At 45.9% G+C, this 18,472-nt stretch overlaps 1 protein-coding gene across 1 annotated transcript; it reads left to right on the top strand.

Annotated features, from left to right (window-relative positions):
• Positions 1–320: 320 nt before the first annotated feature.
• LOC146181342 (isocitrate dehydrogenase [NAD] subunit gamma, mitochondrial-like) lies at positions 321–17,986 on the top strand. The gene is made up of 4 exons (XM_084576391.1): positions 321–775; positions 13,883–14,179; positions 16,395–17,021; positions 17,765–17,986. Exons 1-3 carry the CDS (start codon positions 533–535, stop codon positions 17,019–17,021), a joined length of 1,167 nt encoding a protein of 388 aa, XP_084432517.1. The 5' UTR covers positions 321–532; the 3' UTR covers positions 17,765–17,986.
• The last annotated feature ends 486 nt before the right edge of the window (positions 17,987–18,472 follow it).

Here is an 18,472-nt window from a genome sequence, read left to right as displayed (position 1 = left end):
TTTAGAATAATTGATGAAATATATAAAATAACTGAAAATTGAAAGGCAGTATTTACTTATGATAAGTATCAGCGCAGAAAAAAAAATAAGAAAATGAAATTGTAAAGCATAAAAAGTGTAAAAAGAAACGTTTGAAACGCTTTTGCATCACATACTCTCCCAAGAAGTCCTGCGATGCCACAAAAATGCAAACAGTGGAACGCACGCTGGGACGCATCAAGTTTCAAGAAGGGGCGTCCGAATTCACCGGTGACGTCATCACCCGACAGGTTACGATAAAAAATGGAATCATCGCTTTTAAAAATTTAGAAAATGAAAAACACCGTCCGCTAGCGTTTGCTAATGCGTCATATTCTGAACGGCGGAGCTTTGCGTTCCTTTAATATTTTCTGATGTTGGTCTCACTCACAGCACAAACGGATTCAATGCTTTTTGTAGCATTAACACCTTTCCTAAAACTCAGCGCACTTTCCTTCGATCGCAGTGCAGGAAAGACGACGACGACGGAAAGAAGAGGTGTCGGGCAGAATCAATGGCGGCGTTGTCCTCGTTTAAGAGGGCGTCGACGACGACTTGCCGCAGGCTTCATTTGGTCCGCAGCGAAGCCCGCAGCGGCCTGCAACGTCTGGACCACTGGTTATGGCCGTCGGTGATGTGGAGGCGTTCGTACAAGACGACCAAGTACGGAGGCCGTTACTTCGTGACCATGCTACCCGGCCACGGCATCGGGCCCGAAATGATGAACCACGTTGAGAACGTCTTCTTCCACGGAAAGGTGAGCGGTGCCTGTTCTGAGCGTTTTACTGAACGCAGGCAGCAGTCCGTCCGTTTCGTTACTGGTCGTTGAAATTAGTCGTAGCTCGCGGATGCAGCAAGGCATTTTCAGTTATTCGACAGCAAATCCGTGCACACAACAGCAGTTACGCAAAAAAAAAAGACTCCCCTATATCATGCTTGTAACGATCATAGAAACCAGATGAAATCAGTAAACGCGTTCGTGAGATCAAGAAGTGATTTCTAACGGCAATTGTTTTGCTGTTATCGACCACCTTTCATGAAAGCGTTTGCGCTTTAAAAGTCTGGAGAGGAATACAGTTAATTGGTCGGCTCCAGATAATATACAAACATACAAATTTCCTTGCTATATTTGAACACAGGTAGTCGTGACTAAAACAGCGAGCCCCTTTTGATACTAAACATTGATACGTGGCGTTAAGAAAGATGACGGCATATAGCGAAAGAGGGAAAGATGATTTAATGGCTGACGCGCGAAGACTCCTCACGAGCAACAACCTATCATCTTCGCAACACTTCCCGGGACCATCGAGCGATCGCCCCGATCTGTTGCTTGCAGTCAAGTGATCGCCTCACCGGATCTTTTCAAGTACCCGCCTTTAAAGCTTGCGCCGATTGCTCGAGGTCGCGTTGGATGGCTATGGCGGGTGTTGTGTGGCCATGTTCGGTTCCTTGGTCTGGTCGATTCGATGGCGCTAGTCTTTAGTACCGGACTGGGGACGGGGTGGCGATAGTTGCGGCTGGTTTGGTCTGGCTGTGAAGGGTAGGGCGGAACCGTACGGCGGTGTCCACGGGCTCCCTACCAACGGTCGCGGCGTGCTGGAGATGTAAGTTCACACTCTAATGAGCGGATAGGGTTGAACGACACTCCACCGAGATGATATGCGGTACCCTGTAACAGTTCACAACATGGCGACAAGGTAGGCTAAAATATTATTTAATTGCTGGTCTAGTTGCCCGACTACTGTGCCGGATTACCGGGGTTCGGTCCCTACCGTCGGCGGCTGCGTTTTAATGCAGGACAAAGGAGAGGCGTCCGTGTACTGCGCAATGCAGTGCCCGTTGAAGGTCCTCAGGTGGTCGAAATTTCTCCGAAGCTCTCCACTACGCCACCCCTTTCTCTAGAGACTTCCCACGTTTCCTTCCCAACCCGACCTCGTCGGCTGCGTTTCGATGGAGGCGAAACGAAGAGTCGTCCGTGTGCTGTGCGATACCAGCGCACGTTAAAGATCCCCAGGTGGTCGAAATTACTCCCTAGCCCTCCACTACGGTTCCTCTTCCTCTCTTACCACTTTCACTCCAACCTTCCTCGCTTCCCTTACGGCGTGGTTGAGGTGTCTACAGAAAACCCTTTCCCTTTCTAAAAATCAATCAGTTTTTTTTTATGTCGTGGTTCAGGTGCTATCGGCGTCAAATCAAACGTGAACAGCGGAACTCGTGGCGATAGGCCCAACTGAGGCCGATTGCCTGTCGTTACCAGAGAGGTGCGAATTTCCTTTTCGCGACAGTTTATGTCTATTTTCTTTGGCGTTCGTTTTCTGCTTTACCACTGGAGCGTCACATTCATACTTAGCGCCGATTACACCCTGCACAGTGCTTTGATTGTGCTTCCACCGATGCTATGTTATCGCATGAGGTTGTGATGCGACCCGCGCAGGCAACCGATCGGAAACGGTTGGTGCGCTACGCAACGTATTTATTCGCCCTTTTTCCTGATAAGCCTCCTTCGCGAGATAAACCGCAGACAGTTACGATACGTGGTCAGTATGAATGTGGTGCTTCAGTGGCAAAACAACAAAACGAACGCTAAATAACCCCGGCGGGGGTGGCGCAGTGGTTTACGGCGCTTGACTACTGTTCCCAAGGACGCGGGATCGAATCCCGGCCTCGGCGGCCGCTTTTCGGTGGAGGCGAAAAGCAAGGCGCCCGTGTGCTGTGCGATGTCAGTGCACGTTAAAGAACCCCAGGTGGTCGAAATTTTCGGAGTCCTCCACTACGGCGTCTCTCATAGCCTGAGTCGCTTTAGGACGTTAAACCCCACAAACCAGACCAACCAAACCAAACCAGCAACAGAAAATAGAAGCAAACTATCGCGAACCGGAAATTTGCGCTTCTCTCTGATAACGAAAGGAAGGCGGCCTCAGTTGCGCCTTTCGCCACGCGTTCCGCTTGTCCCGTTTCATTTTACGCCGATAGTACGTGCCTACGAAAGAGGTGTGATACTGCGCCTTTACTTTCCTATAAACTAATTATTATTTGTTGGCATAGAGGACCGTGACTAGATACAGACAGTTCGAAAACTGCGCGGTGCAAAGTGGGCCAAAACGATCGCCGATTCGGCGTGAGTTGATCGCAAAGCGACCGCAGCTCCCCTCTCCCTCGCTGCGGTAGATGGGTGAGGCCATAGAGCTAATACCTGGAAACGTTGGCTAATGCACAGACGGAAAGTTTAAAATATTACTAACCCTTTCTTTCGAGCAACACAACAGAAAATAGAACTGCGCTGCGTTTTTTAAACACATCTTTGTACGCACAAAACGCCACCGCGTTTGCAGTCGTATCTCAAGCAAGCAGGTAGCAGACGACACGCTTAAGCCGCGTTTGCAGCCTCCTTGCTTCAGACGCGTCAGAAGATGGGCTGGCTTTCATATGCGTGCAAAAGTGTGTTTAAAAAAGGAAACGCAATTTTATTGAGGTGAAAGCCTTTAATGGCTCATACTGCCGTGGACAAAGTGTGTCCCGCTTTTGCGGGGGGCTGTCACGTGGCGTTTCTTGGTGCGCTTTAAGGTGTGGGATTGCAGATGGCAGGAACGCTAGACAACTTGAGACTTCTTGAAGAAAGGCGCTGTATCTGTTACACTTTCTCCGACAAGTGCGCGTTTGGAAATAGGGTGCAGTTTTGTTAAATTAGTAGCGGGTAGTTGCGCTTTGAAAAACAAAAACTGTAGCCATCTCATTCTTTCTCTACTAAGGCACTGCAGACAGCATGCTTTTGTTCAGTTAGGCGCACGATTTAAGAATATACATCATAACCAGGCACAAGGGAAGCCACATGACATTCATGAAGAAAACATTGCGAGAGCACTGTAGCATATACACTGCCGAAATAAGAAAGCCTAAGCGTAGCTGGTGCACACGGTGCATGCTTGCTCTAATTATCAACTAAAAGCACCATCATTATCACCGCTAATGTCATCATTATCGTTAATCACTAATTGCAGCGTCCTTGTCGTCGCTGCTACTATCCTCACGATAGGCAAGGAGAATTATGATGTTCGTCTCACGATACCTGGCGTGGTATCGTTAAGGGCCACCTTTGTGTCGTCGTGGATCCAGAACCAAAAGTGGTGAAATGAAGCTTCTGTGGCTTCCCGAACGCTTGGATGACGCCTTCATACGTGAGGCACTACAGGCCTACGGGAAGGTGACTTCGATTTCGACGGACAATTGGAAAGTGGCGGAAATGGAAGATTTGAGAACGCTGAACCGGGATGTTGTTGTGTCTCTCGCTGAAGGAGTCGGCGTTGGCGACGTCCCACATGTACTGACTATTTGTGGTATACAGAGCCTTGTTCTAATACTAGGCAGGCCACCGCTCTGGCTCCGATGCAACCGTGTTGGCCACATTCGTAGGCACTGCCGTACGCCGCGTTGTGACGACTGCCAACGCTTCAGTCACACCACAGAAGAGTGCGTTGTTACCTACGCGGACAAGCTGCGGCATCGTGTGCGGCCACCGGACGACGCTCTACAAGAGCATATGACGCGGCTGGTGTCCTCGCAGCTGCTACTGTGGACACTGCTACCACAGCTAATACAACGGTTGTTCCTCAAGGTGACTCTAAGGAATATGAGACGCTGCTTCGATATGACACGCCGAATCCGGCACAAGATAGGGAGCCTGCCACCTGTTCTAATCCTGCCAAAGATACCGCCCCGGTTACTCCAGCCACTAAGGTCAACGCCGAGGAAGAGCTTGAAGGTCAGGCCACTCTACCTGAAGCTGAGGCCGTCCGTCCCTCCTGTTGAAGAGCATCTTCATAAGCGCCGGGAAAAATGCGCATCTGATTCGAGTGAAGATGATCTGGTAAGCGTGAAGCATCGCCGGCGCACGTCGAAACACAAGGGGAAGTGTCAACGTTCGCGTTCCCGCAGTCGCGGTGGAGGTCCGGAGGCGACGTCGCCGTCTCCGGAGAGACAAATGCAAGCCTAGTTAGCACTTGTGTGGTCACCGTGGCGACCCCTGAGGAGCTAGTGTTTGCTACGCTGAATGTGAGAGGCCTTAGGATTCATCAGAAGCAGGTGCAACTTCGTCGACTTTTCAGCAGCAGGCGGCTAGATTTTGTCGCCGTCCAGGACACGAAGATTGAGAGTGAGCAGGATACAGAGAGGGCACTAGGACCCTTTTTGTCTGATTACCATGTTATTGGTACGCATGCTATTTGTTTTTCGGCGGGTTGCGTCTTGTTTCTGCGAAAGGCTCTCCCTTGTTCTGCGTTATCTTACTATACTGACTCTGAAGGGCGGCTAATAAGCTGTGATTTTTTGCTCCACGGGAAGCCATGGAGACTTATCAATATTTATGCGTTTAATAGTGCAGCTGAGCGTGTTGATATGTTTGAAGCCATGGCTAACCTCCTAGATTGTGATAAGAATGTTGTGCTAATGGGAGACTTCAATGTGTATTTATTTATTTATTTGAAATACCCTAAAGGCCCAATAGGGCATTACATAGGGGGGGATGTGGAAGCAAATCAGGGTAGAACAAAAACAGATTAACAGATGATGTTATGGTGGTATGTGAGGGAAGTATATAACTAGTCATAGTAATCTTTATACAAAACTAAAAAAAAAAATAGTCGGACAAGCAATATTTCAATATAAGAGAACTGTAAAAAGATAAAAATGTGCAGCGATTTCAGCAAAAGGGAAAAACTTGCACATCGCGCATGACAGACACTACAAAGCTGAAACTAAAACCAGAAAAAGATAACAAATGAAACATATGCAATCTCACTGACTCAGACACACAGATTACACCGAAAGAATCAAGGAAAGGAAAGGAAGCTCTATACAGGGAACGACAAAACCGCGCAAATTGACTACGATGCGTCTGAAGAAGCTAGCAATGTTGCTTGAAACTCTGATAAATCAGTCAAAACAGCGAATATTTGACGCCAACTGATTGCAATTATTTATTGCTAAAGAGAGTAGTCAATATTGGTATTTTTTGTTCCTGCGAAAATTGGGAGGATTTTGTTTACATGATAAAGGGGGGATGAGACGTGAGGAGCAGGAAGAAGATGGGAGCGAGCAAATTCCGAATCGCTGTAGTATAATGTGTGAAGAAATAATAATCGCGCAAACCTCCTTCTGAAAGCGAGCGATGGTAGGTTTAAAACTTCTTTAATTGATGATACGCTCTGAAATCTTCAGTAGGATGATGTAATTCTGGACGGATTCAAGAAGATTCGAAAGGGAGTCCTGGTGAGGATGCCATAAAGGGTGTTGCACAATTAGACGCGCGCTGTAGAATGCTTCTCCCAGCTAAACCGCGGAATCCTTGCAGTTCAGCTTTCGCACAGAAATCACTTTTTGTCGCTAGTATTTTTTAATACTAAATTTGTTCGGGGTACTTGCCTGATTCGATCAGAAGAAGTCAGAATGTTCCTATCGCCTGCGGCGGCGGCGACGCCAGACGAACCGCTGCCCCAGCGATGGGACTGGTGGCGCCACCTCATGCTGCTAACAACAACTCTGTAGCAGGAAAAGAGGGGGCGAGCGTTTCTGGCAGAAGGTTTGAGTTGTAAGCAGCATGAGGTGGCGCCATCAGTCCCATCGCTGGTGCAGCGGTTCGTCTGGCGTCGCCGCCGCCGCAGGCGATGGGAACATTCTGACTTCTTCTGATCTAATCAGGCAAGTACCCCAAACAAATTTAGTATTAAAAAATACTAGCGACAAAATGTGATTTCTGTGCGAAATCTGAGCTGCAAGGATTCCGCGGTTTAGCTGGGAGAAGCATTCTACAGCGCGCGTCTAATTGTGCAACACCTTGTATAACGGAAGCATATTCTAAGGTGGGCCTTATTAGTGTAGTGTAAGCTTGATGTCTTGTGGTAGAATTTGCGAGGTGTAAACGGCGCCTTAGCATGCCAAGTTTTCTGAAAGCTTTGCCGGTGATGAAATCTATATGAGTATTCCAAGAGAGATTAAAATGCAAATGAACACCCAGATATTTTATAGAAGAAAGATTCAACAGCTTTACCGTTGATTGTGTACACGCTAAGTAACGGCCCTGGAACAGAAGAAAATCTTATATGTTTAGTTTTTTCTTCATTAATTTCCATTTGCCAAGTACGGCACCATTCAGTTAGCCTGTTTAGATCGGACTGGAGCGTATGTGCATCTTCCGCGTTAGATATTGTTTTATAGATTACGCAATCGTCTGCAAAAAGGCGAATTGATGAGTTGATGTTACTTGCTATGTCATTTATGTAAATTAAAAAGAGCAAAGGCCCGAGAACTGTCCCTTGTGGGACACCTGATTTTACACATGCAGGTTTAGAGATGCAATCATTTATCTTAACTGATTGGAAACGATTAGTCAAGAATTCAGCCATCCATCTGGCCGTGTTATCATCAAGCTGCAGATTTTTAGTTTTTAACAGTAAACGTTTGTGAGGAACACGATCAAAGGCTTTTGAAAAATCGACAAAAATTGCGTTTGTGTCAAGGGACATATGTAGCGCATGACGTAGGTCAGTAACTAATTCAAATAACTGCGTTTGACATGATCTTTTGTACTGGAAACCATGCTGGTTTTCTAGAAGCAGATTATTTAAGTTTAAATGGTTCATAATGTGAGAGAACAAGATGTGTTCTAATAGTTTGGAGCATATTGATGTCAGGGAAATGGGTCTGTAGTTAGTAGGATCAGAACGAGCTCCCGCCTTATGTATAGGAATGATGTGAGCGATCTTCCAGTCGTCCGGGACGCATCCTGAGTCAAGTGACTGCTGAAATAGCAGCGACAAAAGAAATGCAGATTTATGGCACGTTAGTTTGAGAAGTTTGGAGGTGATGCCGTCGGGGCCAGGACTGGTGGAAAGGGGAAGTCGGTCAATCGCCTTCGCTACACCGTTTTCAGATATTACAATTGAGGGGAACTTAAACTGTGTACACGAAGGAGTGAGCTCATGGGAACTGGTAAGTGGCATCTCGTCTGTGAACACTTGACGAAAAGTTCACTAAACGTTTCAACGATAAATGGAGAGGAATAGGCACCACCATTCTCGTCCGTTAAGATAGGCGCAGTCTGGTCGGGTTTGGGATTAACTGAGCGCCAGAATTTTTTAGGGTTGGTTTTAAGCATATTGGGAAGAGTCCGGCTAAAATAGTTTTCCTTAGCTTCCAGGATTGCAGCTGTAGTTAAATTCGAAAGGTTATGGTATCTTTCCCAGTCAAGCGGTGAATTGGTTCTACTAGCTTTCTTATAAGCCCTCTTTTTTTTGTTCAGGCTTCTCTTCACATGGGCTGTGAACCAGGGGTCATTGGATCCTGCTCTGATTGCGAATTGTGGAATACAAGTAGATTCAATTTCTTTGAGCTTATCACGCAATAGGCTCCAATTCTCGTTCGCGGATCGCATTTCAAGGGTGTCTGCAAACCAGGGGGAAAAGCTAGAAAATATATCATTAATTTTCTGCATATCGGCATGAGCGTAGTCACGCAATCTTTTCTTTTCTTTTATTTTGTTAGTCCGAGGCATCATTAAGGAGCAGTGAACCAGCCTATGGTCGCTAATCTCCTCCAGGACACGCGTTGTAGCTTGTTCGGGATGATTACTTAAGAGTAAGTCTAAGATTGCCGCGCGTGGGTTGCTGTACCAGCTGTGAAAGGTGATGCAGCTGAAGCAAGTGGAAAAAGCGAACGCATTCAGAGCGATTATTCTGAGAACAGGTAGAAGAAGACAACCAATCGATATAAGGATAATTGAAATCGCCACCTAAGACAATAATACACTTTGAAAACTTTGTTGTAATGTGTTCGAGAGCGTCGTTCAGGAGTTCAGGAAAATCAGATCTGCTATCAGGGGGACGATAGCAAGCCCCAAAAATGCATTTGATGTGCTGAAAGCAAGCAGATACCCAAATCAACTCGAGAGGAGTGTCAATCTGCACAAGAGAAGGTTGGTAATCATCTTTAACTGCGATCACAACTCCGCCACCTCGGTGGTTATCTCTGTCTTTGCGGAAGAGCACCAAAGAACTCGGAAGCGCAAGCTCGCTGTTGGAAACTTCGTCAGATAACCACGTTTCTGTGCCGATAATTATGGCAGCGGAGCATGTGTGCAAAAATGATTTTAAAACATCAACCTTTGGAAGAATGCTGCGAAAGTTAGCTAGAAGAATCGAAATTGCTGATACATGAGTGGCTTGAGGTTGACGCGAAGAAGGCAGTCAGTGCTTGGAGGGATTCGTACGTGTGATCAGCTCTACTCTGCCTGTGGATGAATTAATTAATTATTGGTTCACAGGAAGGGAAAGGCGCAGTAACTGTCACACTTGCTCTGTGGACACCCGAACCGCGCCGTAAGGGAAGGGATGAAGGTGGGAGTGAAAGTGGATAGAGAGAAAGGGGAGCCGTAGTGGAGGGCTACGGAGTAATTTCGACCACCTGGGGATCTTTAACGTGCGCTGACATCGCACAGCACACGACGCCTCTTCGTTTCGCCTCCATCGAAACGCAGCCGCCGCGGTCGGGTTCGAACCCGGGAACTCCGGCACAGTAGTCGGGCGTCTTACCACTGCACCACCCCGGCGGGGGCCTGTGGATGAATTGTACTCGTAGATACAACCGCGTAGGTGAAGCTTGTTGAATCGAACACTGAAGCGCTCCTTCTCGTAACGGTTCGCTTTAGCGTAGTCACGCAGCATCTTTCGGGCATATTGTACCCTGGGGGAGAAATCCTCCTCCAGCCAAACCTTAGGAGTATCGAGGTCTTTAAGTTTGTAAGCGTTACGTAGTGCCTCAGCCTTTGATTTAAAGTTTAGAAATTTGACTATCAAGGGGCGGTGAACGCTGTCTCGGCGCTGCCCTACTCGATGGGCGCGCTAATGTCGCCAGCATTTATCTGAAGATGATCGGAGAAGAATTCCCTCACAATTTTGTCTGATTCCTCATAGTCCTCGTTTTCTTTTTCTGGGAGACCTTTGATTAGGAGATTGTTTCTTCGCATTCGGTTGTTGATATCGTCCAGAACATCTACGATTTTTTCATTTGTTTTTGATATACCGGACTTCACCTGTTGTAGCGATTCATTGACTGCACCGACATTGCTTTTCACATCAGACATGCTACCAATGCTTTGTTCCAAGAAACTAAGTCTTAACTTAATGTCCCCGATATCCTTTTTAATGTCAGCTAGGGCAGAAGTAGTCTTTTCATGGCATTCCTTCACTAGCGCGAGAACGTCATCAATCTTAGGGCCAGGATTTGAATCAATATCACCTGAGCATAGCAGAAGGAGAGCAAAGCATGACGACAAACATATAAGAGATAGTCTAGGGCAAGGAACACGGATGAATCCCGGAATTGGGCAAAAACTATCGGCATTGCTATTTCCCGTCCCTCGGCACGCAAAAAATGTGCCAATTCGCAAACGGTAGGTGCAGACGTCGATACCCATCTTGTTCACGAAAAACGCATAAAACACTCAGAATGGGGATAAGCAGCCACAGGTGAATAAAGTAAAAAATAATAAAAAAAATAAAATACTACCTAGAACAGGAATGGCACAACTTACCGTCGGCAATTCGTGGCCGCAAATCCTAAGAACACAGTGGCAGGTGATCCTTTAAGTAGTGCACGGTGGCGCTGTTTCCCAGAGTGACGACACGGGCTGCGTCGCAGTGTTTGTCAGCACGCTGTAGATGCCTGATAAGATGCAGGCCACGATGTACTCCCTGCGATGAACTGCAGATGGTGGTCGGTCCAGCAGGAAGGGCAGGGGGCACGAACGATCTTGGAGCGCTAGAACAGGAATGGCACAACTTAGCGTCGGCAATTCGTGGCATTCAATTCTGAATGATCGTGCTGGGCCTAGTGTACACAGAGACAGAAGTGGTGAAGTGTTGTCGCGTGTTATAGATAACTCAGGACTCATTGATACAGGGGACTCAGGTCATGCAACTACACTATTCACGCATATCCAGGGGAGGTCCCACGCGCGCCTAGACAGGATTTATGTTTCTTCCACGCTGTTTTCCCGTGATTTGTTGTGTGAAACTGTACCGGATTCCTTTTCAGATCATTGTATGGTGGTTGCTCGGCTCGAGAGAACTTACTGTTCAAAATTTAGGCCGCAGTGGGAGCTTTGGAAGCTAATTCTTGACTTGTAAATGATCAGGAGTTTGTCTTTCGGATACGCTCCCAGCTACATGTGTGTTTGACAGGTGCCATAATAGCTCCCATTCAATTACCAGAGCATCCCTGCAAACTAACCCAGTGAACCTTCTTCCAAACTTAGGGGTCTCTTCCAATTTTACCGATCGGCCCTTATTATTTGGTTTTATAAAAGAAGTTTACGATTCAGTGCGTTTTCTGGCAGTTCGCTCCTCTTATGAGTACTTATTCTCTGTTTCACGGAAAAATTTATACCAAGATTTGATATCTATGTTGTTCCCACCTCCCTTATATAGTTCATTCTATTCCAATTAAATGGGGCATGATGTGTTAAAAAGGGTGCGCAAAATGCCGATCTCGCCTTCTACTAAAACGTGTTTCTTTAAACTTCATGCCAAAGTTTTGCCTGTTAAAGTGTGGCTTCAAAAATATATATATTTTCGTTTCTTCTGTTAATTGCCGGTTATGTGGCACACCTGAAACCATTGAACGCTGCTTTATTGCCTGCAAAGATGCAATATTATTTGGGGACGTTCTGCAAAGAACATTGAAGAAAGACTTTATTTTGAATTCCCACAGTGTGCGTTACTTGATAACCACCGAACATGACCACGAACCCTTTGACACGATTTTCCTCCTTGGACTGCACAGCCTGTGGAAAACGCGTATGTTGGACCGGAATGCTGAACCTCTAGTCTCCCCCGCTACTCATTTCGGCCAGATGGTACATCAGCTTAGAGACACTTAAAATTGTTCATGTGTTGTGTTTCCTTGCCACCGTTTTAGTGAAGTTGTGCTAAGTCGTATTCTAGTTATGTTGTGTTGTGTTGTATGTACCAATTGGTATTTTCGCCTACAGTTTGATTACTCTGTAAATAATGTTTATAACTCTACGCTGAATTTAAAAGCATGTAATAAATACCATACTGGAAAAAAAAATACCAGGCGTGGTGCAGTTGGTAAAAGCGCTCGATTGGGGATGCTAGAGAGCGAGGTTCGACTCCCGGCGCAGACAGGATTTTTATTTTTAAGATGACGTCATGATGACGTCTTTTCATTGACTGCTATAGTGTGACCAAACGAACGCCGACAGCATGAGCCACTAAAGGCTTTCACCTTAATTCAATAATTATGACTAGAGAACATAGTGCTACGGGTGCTGACGTCAAGATTTAGAATCGCACGTTTTGGCGTTGTGCAGGTGTTTATGCGCATGCAGATTTAGTTGAAATCCAGCAACTGACCTGTAGCCAGTGGTAGACTGTTTCTTCACAAAATTTATTATCCCTGCCCATGTGGACAACCGTCAGCTTAGTCGCCGATTAGACACATCTAATTATGCGTGATATATTTAAAATATCAGAAATGCACGTTCTTTGCATGCATTTTTATTGCTAATTTCTATTAGGTGTCTCGAACACACGGCTGTGAAGATGCTGCAGAAACTTGAGGACGTTATTTTTGTTTTGATCTAATATTTCAACTCGGCGAACATCATTGCTTTCCTGTCGCTGTGCTTGGTTTGCAATAGGGTGCGTGTTGGTTTCCCGACATTAACTTCACAGGGCCAAGGAAACGTCGTGCGTCGGGCGCCGATATGGGCTTCTAGTAGCCGCTCAAACGATGTGAAGTAAAATTGCGTACTAACACTAGACCTCAATATCATGATACTACAGTGTAGATAATGGCTGCTCCGCATTCTCCTGATTATGATTGAGGTCAGCTGCTGGGACGAGCGTGGCTCTCCAGACCAGGCCACTGGCTAAATAGCGCCGCATATCTAGTGCGAAGGTGCCCAGGAGAAAAGGTTCTAGCATTCGCTCAGTGTGCGTGTTGTTACTAAGGGCGAGAACCTGCGACAAAATCTCTTAAAAAATTAACATAGTTATGGAGTGGCTCAGGCATGTCATAATTAAAATCACTTAACGCTAGTCGGCAACGTATTCAGAAATGTGGCGCAACAAACACAAACACAAGAGAAGATACACAACACAAGCGCACACTACCAACTGTAATAAGAATCTGAAAACACTTCCTCTTCACCACTCCTCCTCTTCTACACTCAGGTACATCTCATCTTCCTCTTCTTTGCCAAGGGGATAGTGGCACTTTCTTCCTCGCAGATCATAAATATCGTCCAAACATGGCAGTCACCAATGTCATCTTCCTCTTCTTCTCTTCTTCCTCTTCTTTGCCAAGGGGATAGTGGCACTTTCTTCCTCGGATATCATAAACATCGTCCAAACATGGCAGTCAGAAATTCTATACTCTCTTGTTACTCCACACCTCTGCTTTGCCCAGTAACTCATACCACGCTGGACAAGCAAATATCACCACATGGTCACATAGTCATACACTAAATACCACCACCACACATATACAGTAGGACATGTCCATCCACACCACATAACTTGTGTAGTCCCTATGTATTGAAAAACTTTACACTACTATGGCCCCAAAACGTAAGAGGAGTCCAAGAATAACAGCTTTAGGCCAATAATAACAGCTTGAGGCCCGATAATCGGTAACTCAGAAATATTGCAATGGCGGGAGAACATTCCCATCCAACATGCAGTTTTCTTTATTACAGCACATGATGCGCGTTTAGTGACATAAGTATTTCAACTCGGAAACACTCTTGTAATTTAATGATAGAATTTCACTCTGTTCAATGTGACTTCAGGTTCCAGTAGATTTGGAAAAGATCACGGTGGATGCTGACACGGAGGGTCCCACCTCCATGGACTATGCCATCACGTCGATCCGGCGCTCGGGCGTCGCAATCAAGGGAAACGTGGAGACGCGGTCATACAGCCCGCACGTGGAACCACGCAACCTGCTGCTGCGAAATAAACTCGGCCTTTACGTGAACGTGGTGCACTGCCGCAACCACCCGGCGATCAAGACGCGGCACCCTAATGTGGACGTAGTCATCATCCGCCAGAACACTGAGGGCGAGTACAGCTGCCTGGAGCACGAGGTGGGTGTATGCACGCTTATCGCACCGACTTTTCTGCTAATTAAATTTTATTATATGTCCACCCATCCTGTGTACCATCGCGCAGTGTCGCCCTCTTTATATCTGGACCAAGAGAAGTTCCCACCTTTAAATTACTGGTAAGACATTGGCGCTTGGTGATAAGTGGAGGAGCTTAAATTATAACGTGAGCTGCTAGCCTCTCGGCTTGGATAGGAGGTGGAGCCTTTTCATGATCCCATGTTTTCGAGCTTATTTCAGCCAAACCTACAAAAATTATATCAGCGTATATGTCCAATGCAGAACAAATACTTCTGTTTTGTCCTGCGATTATCCACTGAGAACCAACGCCTTTCTCATACTCCTGCCAGTATCTAGAGTAAGTTCAGTCTGTTTGACATTCCCTGTCATTACCTACAGTAGGACAAATGCTGTTGCCATATATTCTAAAATGTGCACCGCTGGACCACGCTCTTTTACATATCGCTGCAGTTATTCACCGTAGAACCAATATATGCGCTATACGCCTCCAGTTATCGACAGTAGGGCGAATACTTTTGCCGAATTGATCTTATTCTCCACTGCAGTGCCAAGACTCTTCCCATGTTCTTACTTTCAGAACAAGGCCTTTCTTATACCCTTCCAATTATTGACTTTAGGACAAGGGTCTGCAAATCCTTGCGGTTACCGCTGTCCAGCGTCAGCTGCACTCAGCCTATTTTCCCAAACTCTTTAGTCTAACATGCCCAAAAGGCCCTCTGAATCAACCTGCTACCTTTGTATGATACTTCACCCGCTTCTTGAAAGCATCATTGGTTATCTTTTCCTCGCATTGCATGCCCTGCCCACACCAATTTCTCCTTCATGTCGACTACGGTGTCCTTAACATATGTTCCTTCCTAGTTCATCCCGCTTTCATCCTGTCTGAAAGTTACTGCTGCTGGTTTCGTTTGCACAACCTGCTGCGCTGTCCTGTTTGCACTCAAGTTTTTATTAGCCTTCATGCTATTGTCTATACATTGTACCAGTAACACACAGCTGCTAGTTCAATGTGCTTCTTGAAGAACATTCGTAAAGTGCTATTTATCACAATAGAGTGCCGGATAATTGGAAGCTACCACATTCTTTTTCTCTCAGATATCTCACTTGTATGGTTTGAGACCCAAGGGTATTTCATTTGCAAGGTTCGGGTGCATAGTTCGGGTATGGTATGGGTATGTGTTCATAGCAGCCTTAAGTTTGAATCGCTCTTCCGCCCATAATGTAATAGCTTCGTTTAGTATGCATTTATTCGATGAAGTAATTCTCTGCTTTATTTACCGCGAGTTAGTTAAGAGCCTCATCCTTCAGACACTGCAGGGTCGGCGTTAACTTTGTTAGAAATTCAGCAAAATAGAGTTAGCAGGACGCGTAAACTTCGTAGACACGATGCCTCATATTTTTGGTATTGAGAGACTAACTTAGAGATTGGTAAAGTGTTAAACGCGTTCAGTAAATTGTCAATTGGCTTGTAGGAAAAGAAAGATAATGTTCGTGCCACATGTCTTGGTGAAAAAGAAGCGCAACTCCATATTCTGCGCTCCGTCAGCAGATGTTTTAAGTCATGAAATTGAGCTTAGCCGCGCTCAGTGTTGCTATTTACTTGGTGGGCGGGAATCTTTGAAGTTTTTCTATGTATTTGTAGGTGTTTTCACCTTAATTAGAGTTGTAAGCCTTTCTACGTATTTGAATTCTCAACTTAGAGTCGCACTCTCTGCCTTGCTGTGGTAACCGTGCAGGAATGCGCTCTTTTATTTTGCAGATAGCAGATAGCAGGCGTATTTAAGAACCCCTTTGCATCAGGATCAGCCATAGCTATTGGCTTACAATTAGTTGTTTTGAGCGTAGCGGCACTGACCACATGATGATGAAAGAAAAACAATTTTCTTTGATTATGATGAACGTTGTGTGCGCTTCCTCAGGAATTCGGCGGCCGCGGGCACACTCACTACGTATATAAGAAATGAGCTGTGTGTGTGTGTGTGCGCGTGCGTGTGTGCGTGTGTGTCAGAGCAAAAATAAAACTAAATTTATAACATCGGCGAGCGTTATTAGTATTTAATCAAAATTGTTTGGTAAATTTGAGCTTCGTAGGGACTTCTGAGGCTGCATTTTCGTATGTTAGTCTTTGAAGGAATCAAAGCTGTCGCCCACTCGGCAAATTTTAAACAATGCGCAGGTCACACGTGGCGTCGTTGAGAGCCTCAAGATCATTACCTACACCAAGAGCCAGCAGATAGCGCGCTACGCCTTCGAGTACGCGCGCACGCATAAGCGCAAGAAGGTCACCGTAGTTCACAAGGCGAACATCATGAAGCTTTCGGACGGCCTATTCTTGAAAACATGCCGTGAGGTGGCGGCAGACTACCCAGAAATCGAAGTGAACGACATGATTGTCGACAACTGTTCCATGCAGCTGGTCTCTAACCCTCATCAGTTTGACGTTTTGCTGGTGCCCAACCTGTACGGAAACATCGTGGTCAACCTGATCTGTGGTCTAGTCGGTGGTGCCGGGGTCACCTCAGGGCGCAACTACGGAGAGGAGTACGCAGTCTTCGAGACGGCCACGCGCAACACAGGGACGCCGCTGGTCGGCAAGAACCTGGCCAACCCGGTGGCGACTTTATACGCCGCTGTGGACATGCTCAAGCACCTGGGCCTCATGGAGCACGCGTACACCATCCGGGAAGCCATCAGGACCACTATCAACGTGCACAAGGTGCACACGAGAGACCTGGGTGGAATGGCCACCACAACAGACGTCATGGAGAGCATCATCGATGAGGTTCAGAAGAACACTGCTTAGGTATTCGGGCCCATTCACGCTGCAAAGCTCTTGTAGATGTGTATTTCGCGGTCGAAGGAAGCATGCAAAAGCACACAGAACCTTTATCAGCAAATTAATCTTGCTTTTTTTCGTCTAAATGTAGTGTTAGAATCTATTTTTTACGGGACACTTGAGTACGAAAAAAATTCGACATGTCTGTGAACCCAGTCGCCTGAAGTGTAACAAAACTATGGAAATATGTGAGTTCTGTCCATTGGTAATTTTACATTGTGATCATGTATTACTTTTATTCAAATGTAAAAGCAGAAGCGGCAATAAAATAAGGATCTTTAGGAGTGAATGTAGTAAAATTTATGTATTTTACCTTCAGGGTACAGAGTACATTACAGAGGGGAAAGGTAGTTACAAAATGCGAAGCATAATTTATACGATAATACAAATTATTAGCGGTAAAATTATCATGGCTACAAATTACCTTGCAGCAACATCAATTGTTTGATGACACATATATCGTGTTACACCAAAACAGCATAATAAATCCTTCAAGTGCTTTTCACTGACGAACATTTTTAACTGGTGCTGTTCTGAGCTGCTGAATGTGGTGCGGTGCTACGTTAAAGCATTACACGCTCAAGCGCGAACTACGTTTTTGATATTTTACTGTTTCACCCGTAGCTTTTTAACACGGACGTGCCTTTGCGTCTATCGCAGTAGTTACCAATAGCTGCGCCATGTACGTCGCTGAATAGGCTTTTCCGCAGGATCTCGAAGGCACCGGCGATGCATCGGACTTCCGGCCCGGACAGCGTTTGTGGACGTGCCCAGTCTTCACCATTTCCACTTGCATCAGGAAAGCACGCTGACAAAACAGCGATTCGCATAAGTCCAGCCGGTCCTCTTCGAACTTCTGAAGGTTTCGGTGCTTCTCTTTCACCGCCTAATATTGTGCACAATTCATAAAGGAACTACAACCGTTAGTCGAGAAGGGCATGCACTGTTGTCTGCTTCTTGCCCTGCCGAATGTCACAGGGAGACAATCACGCTGTTTCAATATTCCCCACCCACACAGCGCTGCAGATGCAGCTGAACGGCCTTTCTGAACCACTTCATCAAACAATGGGAACACCGTCCCCTAAGCGCTATAGTTTTATTGCTACTAATATTTCGGGGATAGTAGCGGATCAAGTATCGAATCGAATGTCACAGTATGGTGCGCCGAACTTTTTTTAACTAATACCATCGTCATAACACTTGTGTTCAAATATGGACACATGAACTCAGAGCTATGCCGGCAATTTGCAGCTAATAACTGGAAAACGCAAATAATTGCTAACCGCAAAAAAATATGTCCGGTATAGTATGGTCGAAAGCAGTGCTGTCCGGATATGTTCTTTACAGTTCTAAATAAGAAACTATTGAGGCAATGAGAACAGTACCACAGCTATATTTTCAACTTCAGTAGAAAGATA

The sequence above is a fragment of the Amblyomma maculatum genome, chromosome 8, assembly GCF_055883805.1.
Source record: "Amblyomma maculatum isolate TAMU_Amacu chromosome 8, ASM5588380v1, whole genome shotgun sequence".
Classification (NCBI taxonomy): domain Eukaryota; kingdom Metazoa; phylum Arthropoda; class Arachnida; order Ixodida; family Ixodidae; genus Amblyomma; species Amblyomma maculatum.
The sequence above is the reverse complement of the archived record's forward strand: the minus strand, read 5'-3'. Positions and strand labels throughout refer to the sequence as shown.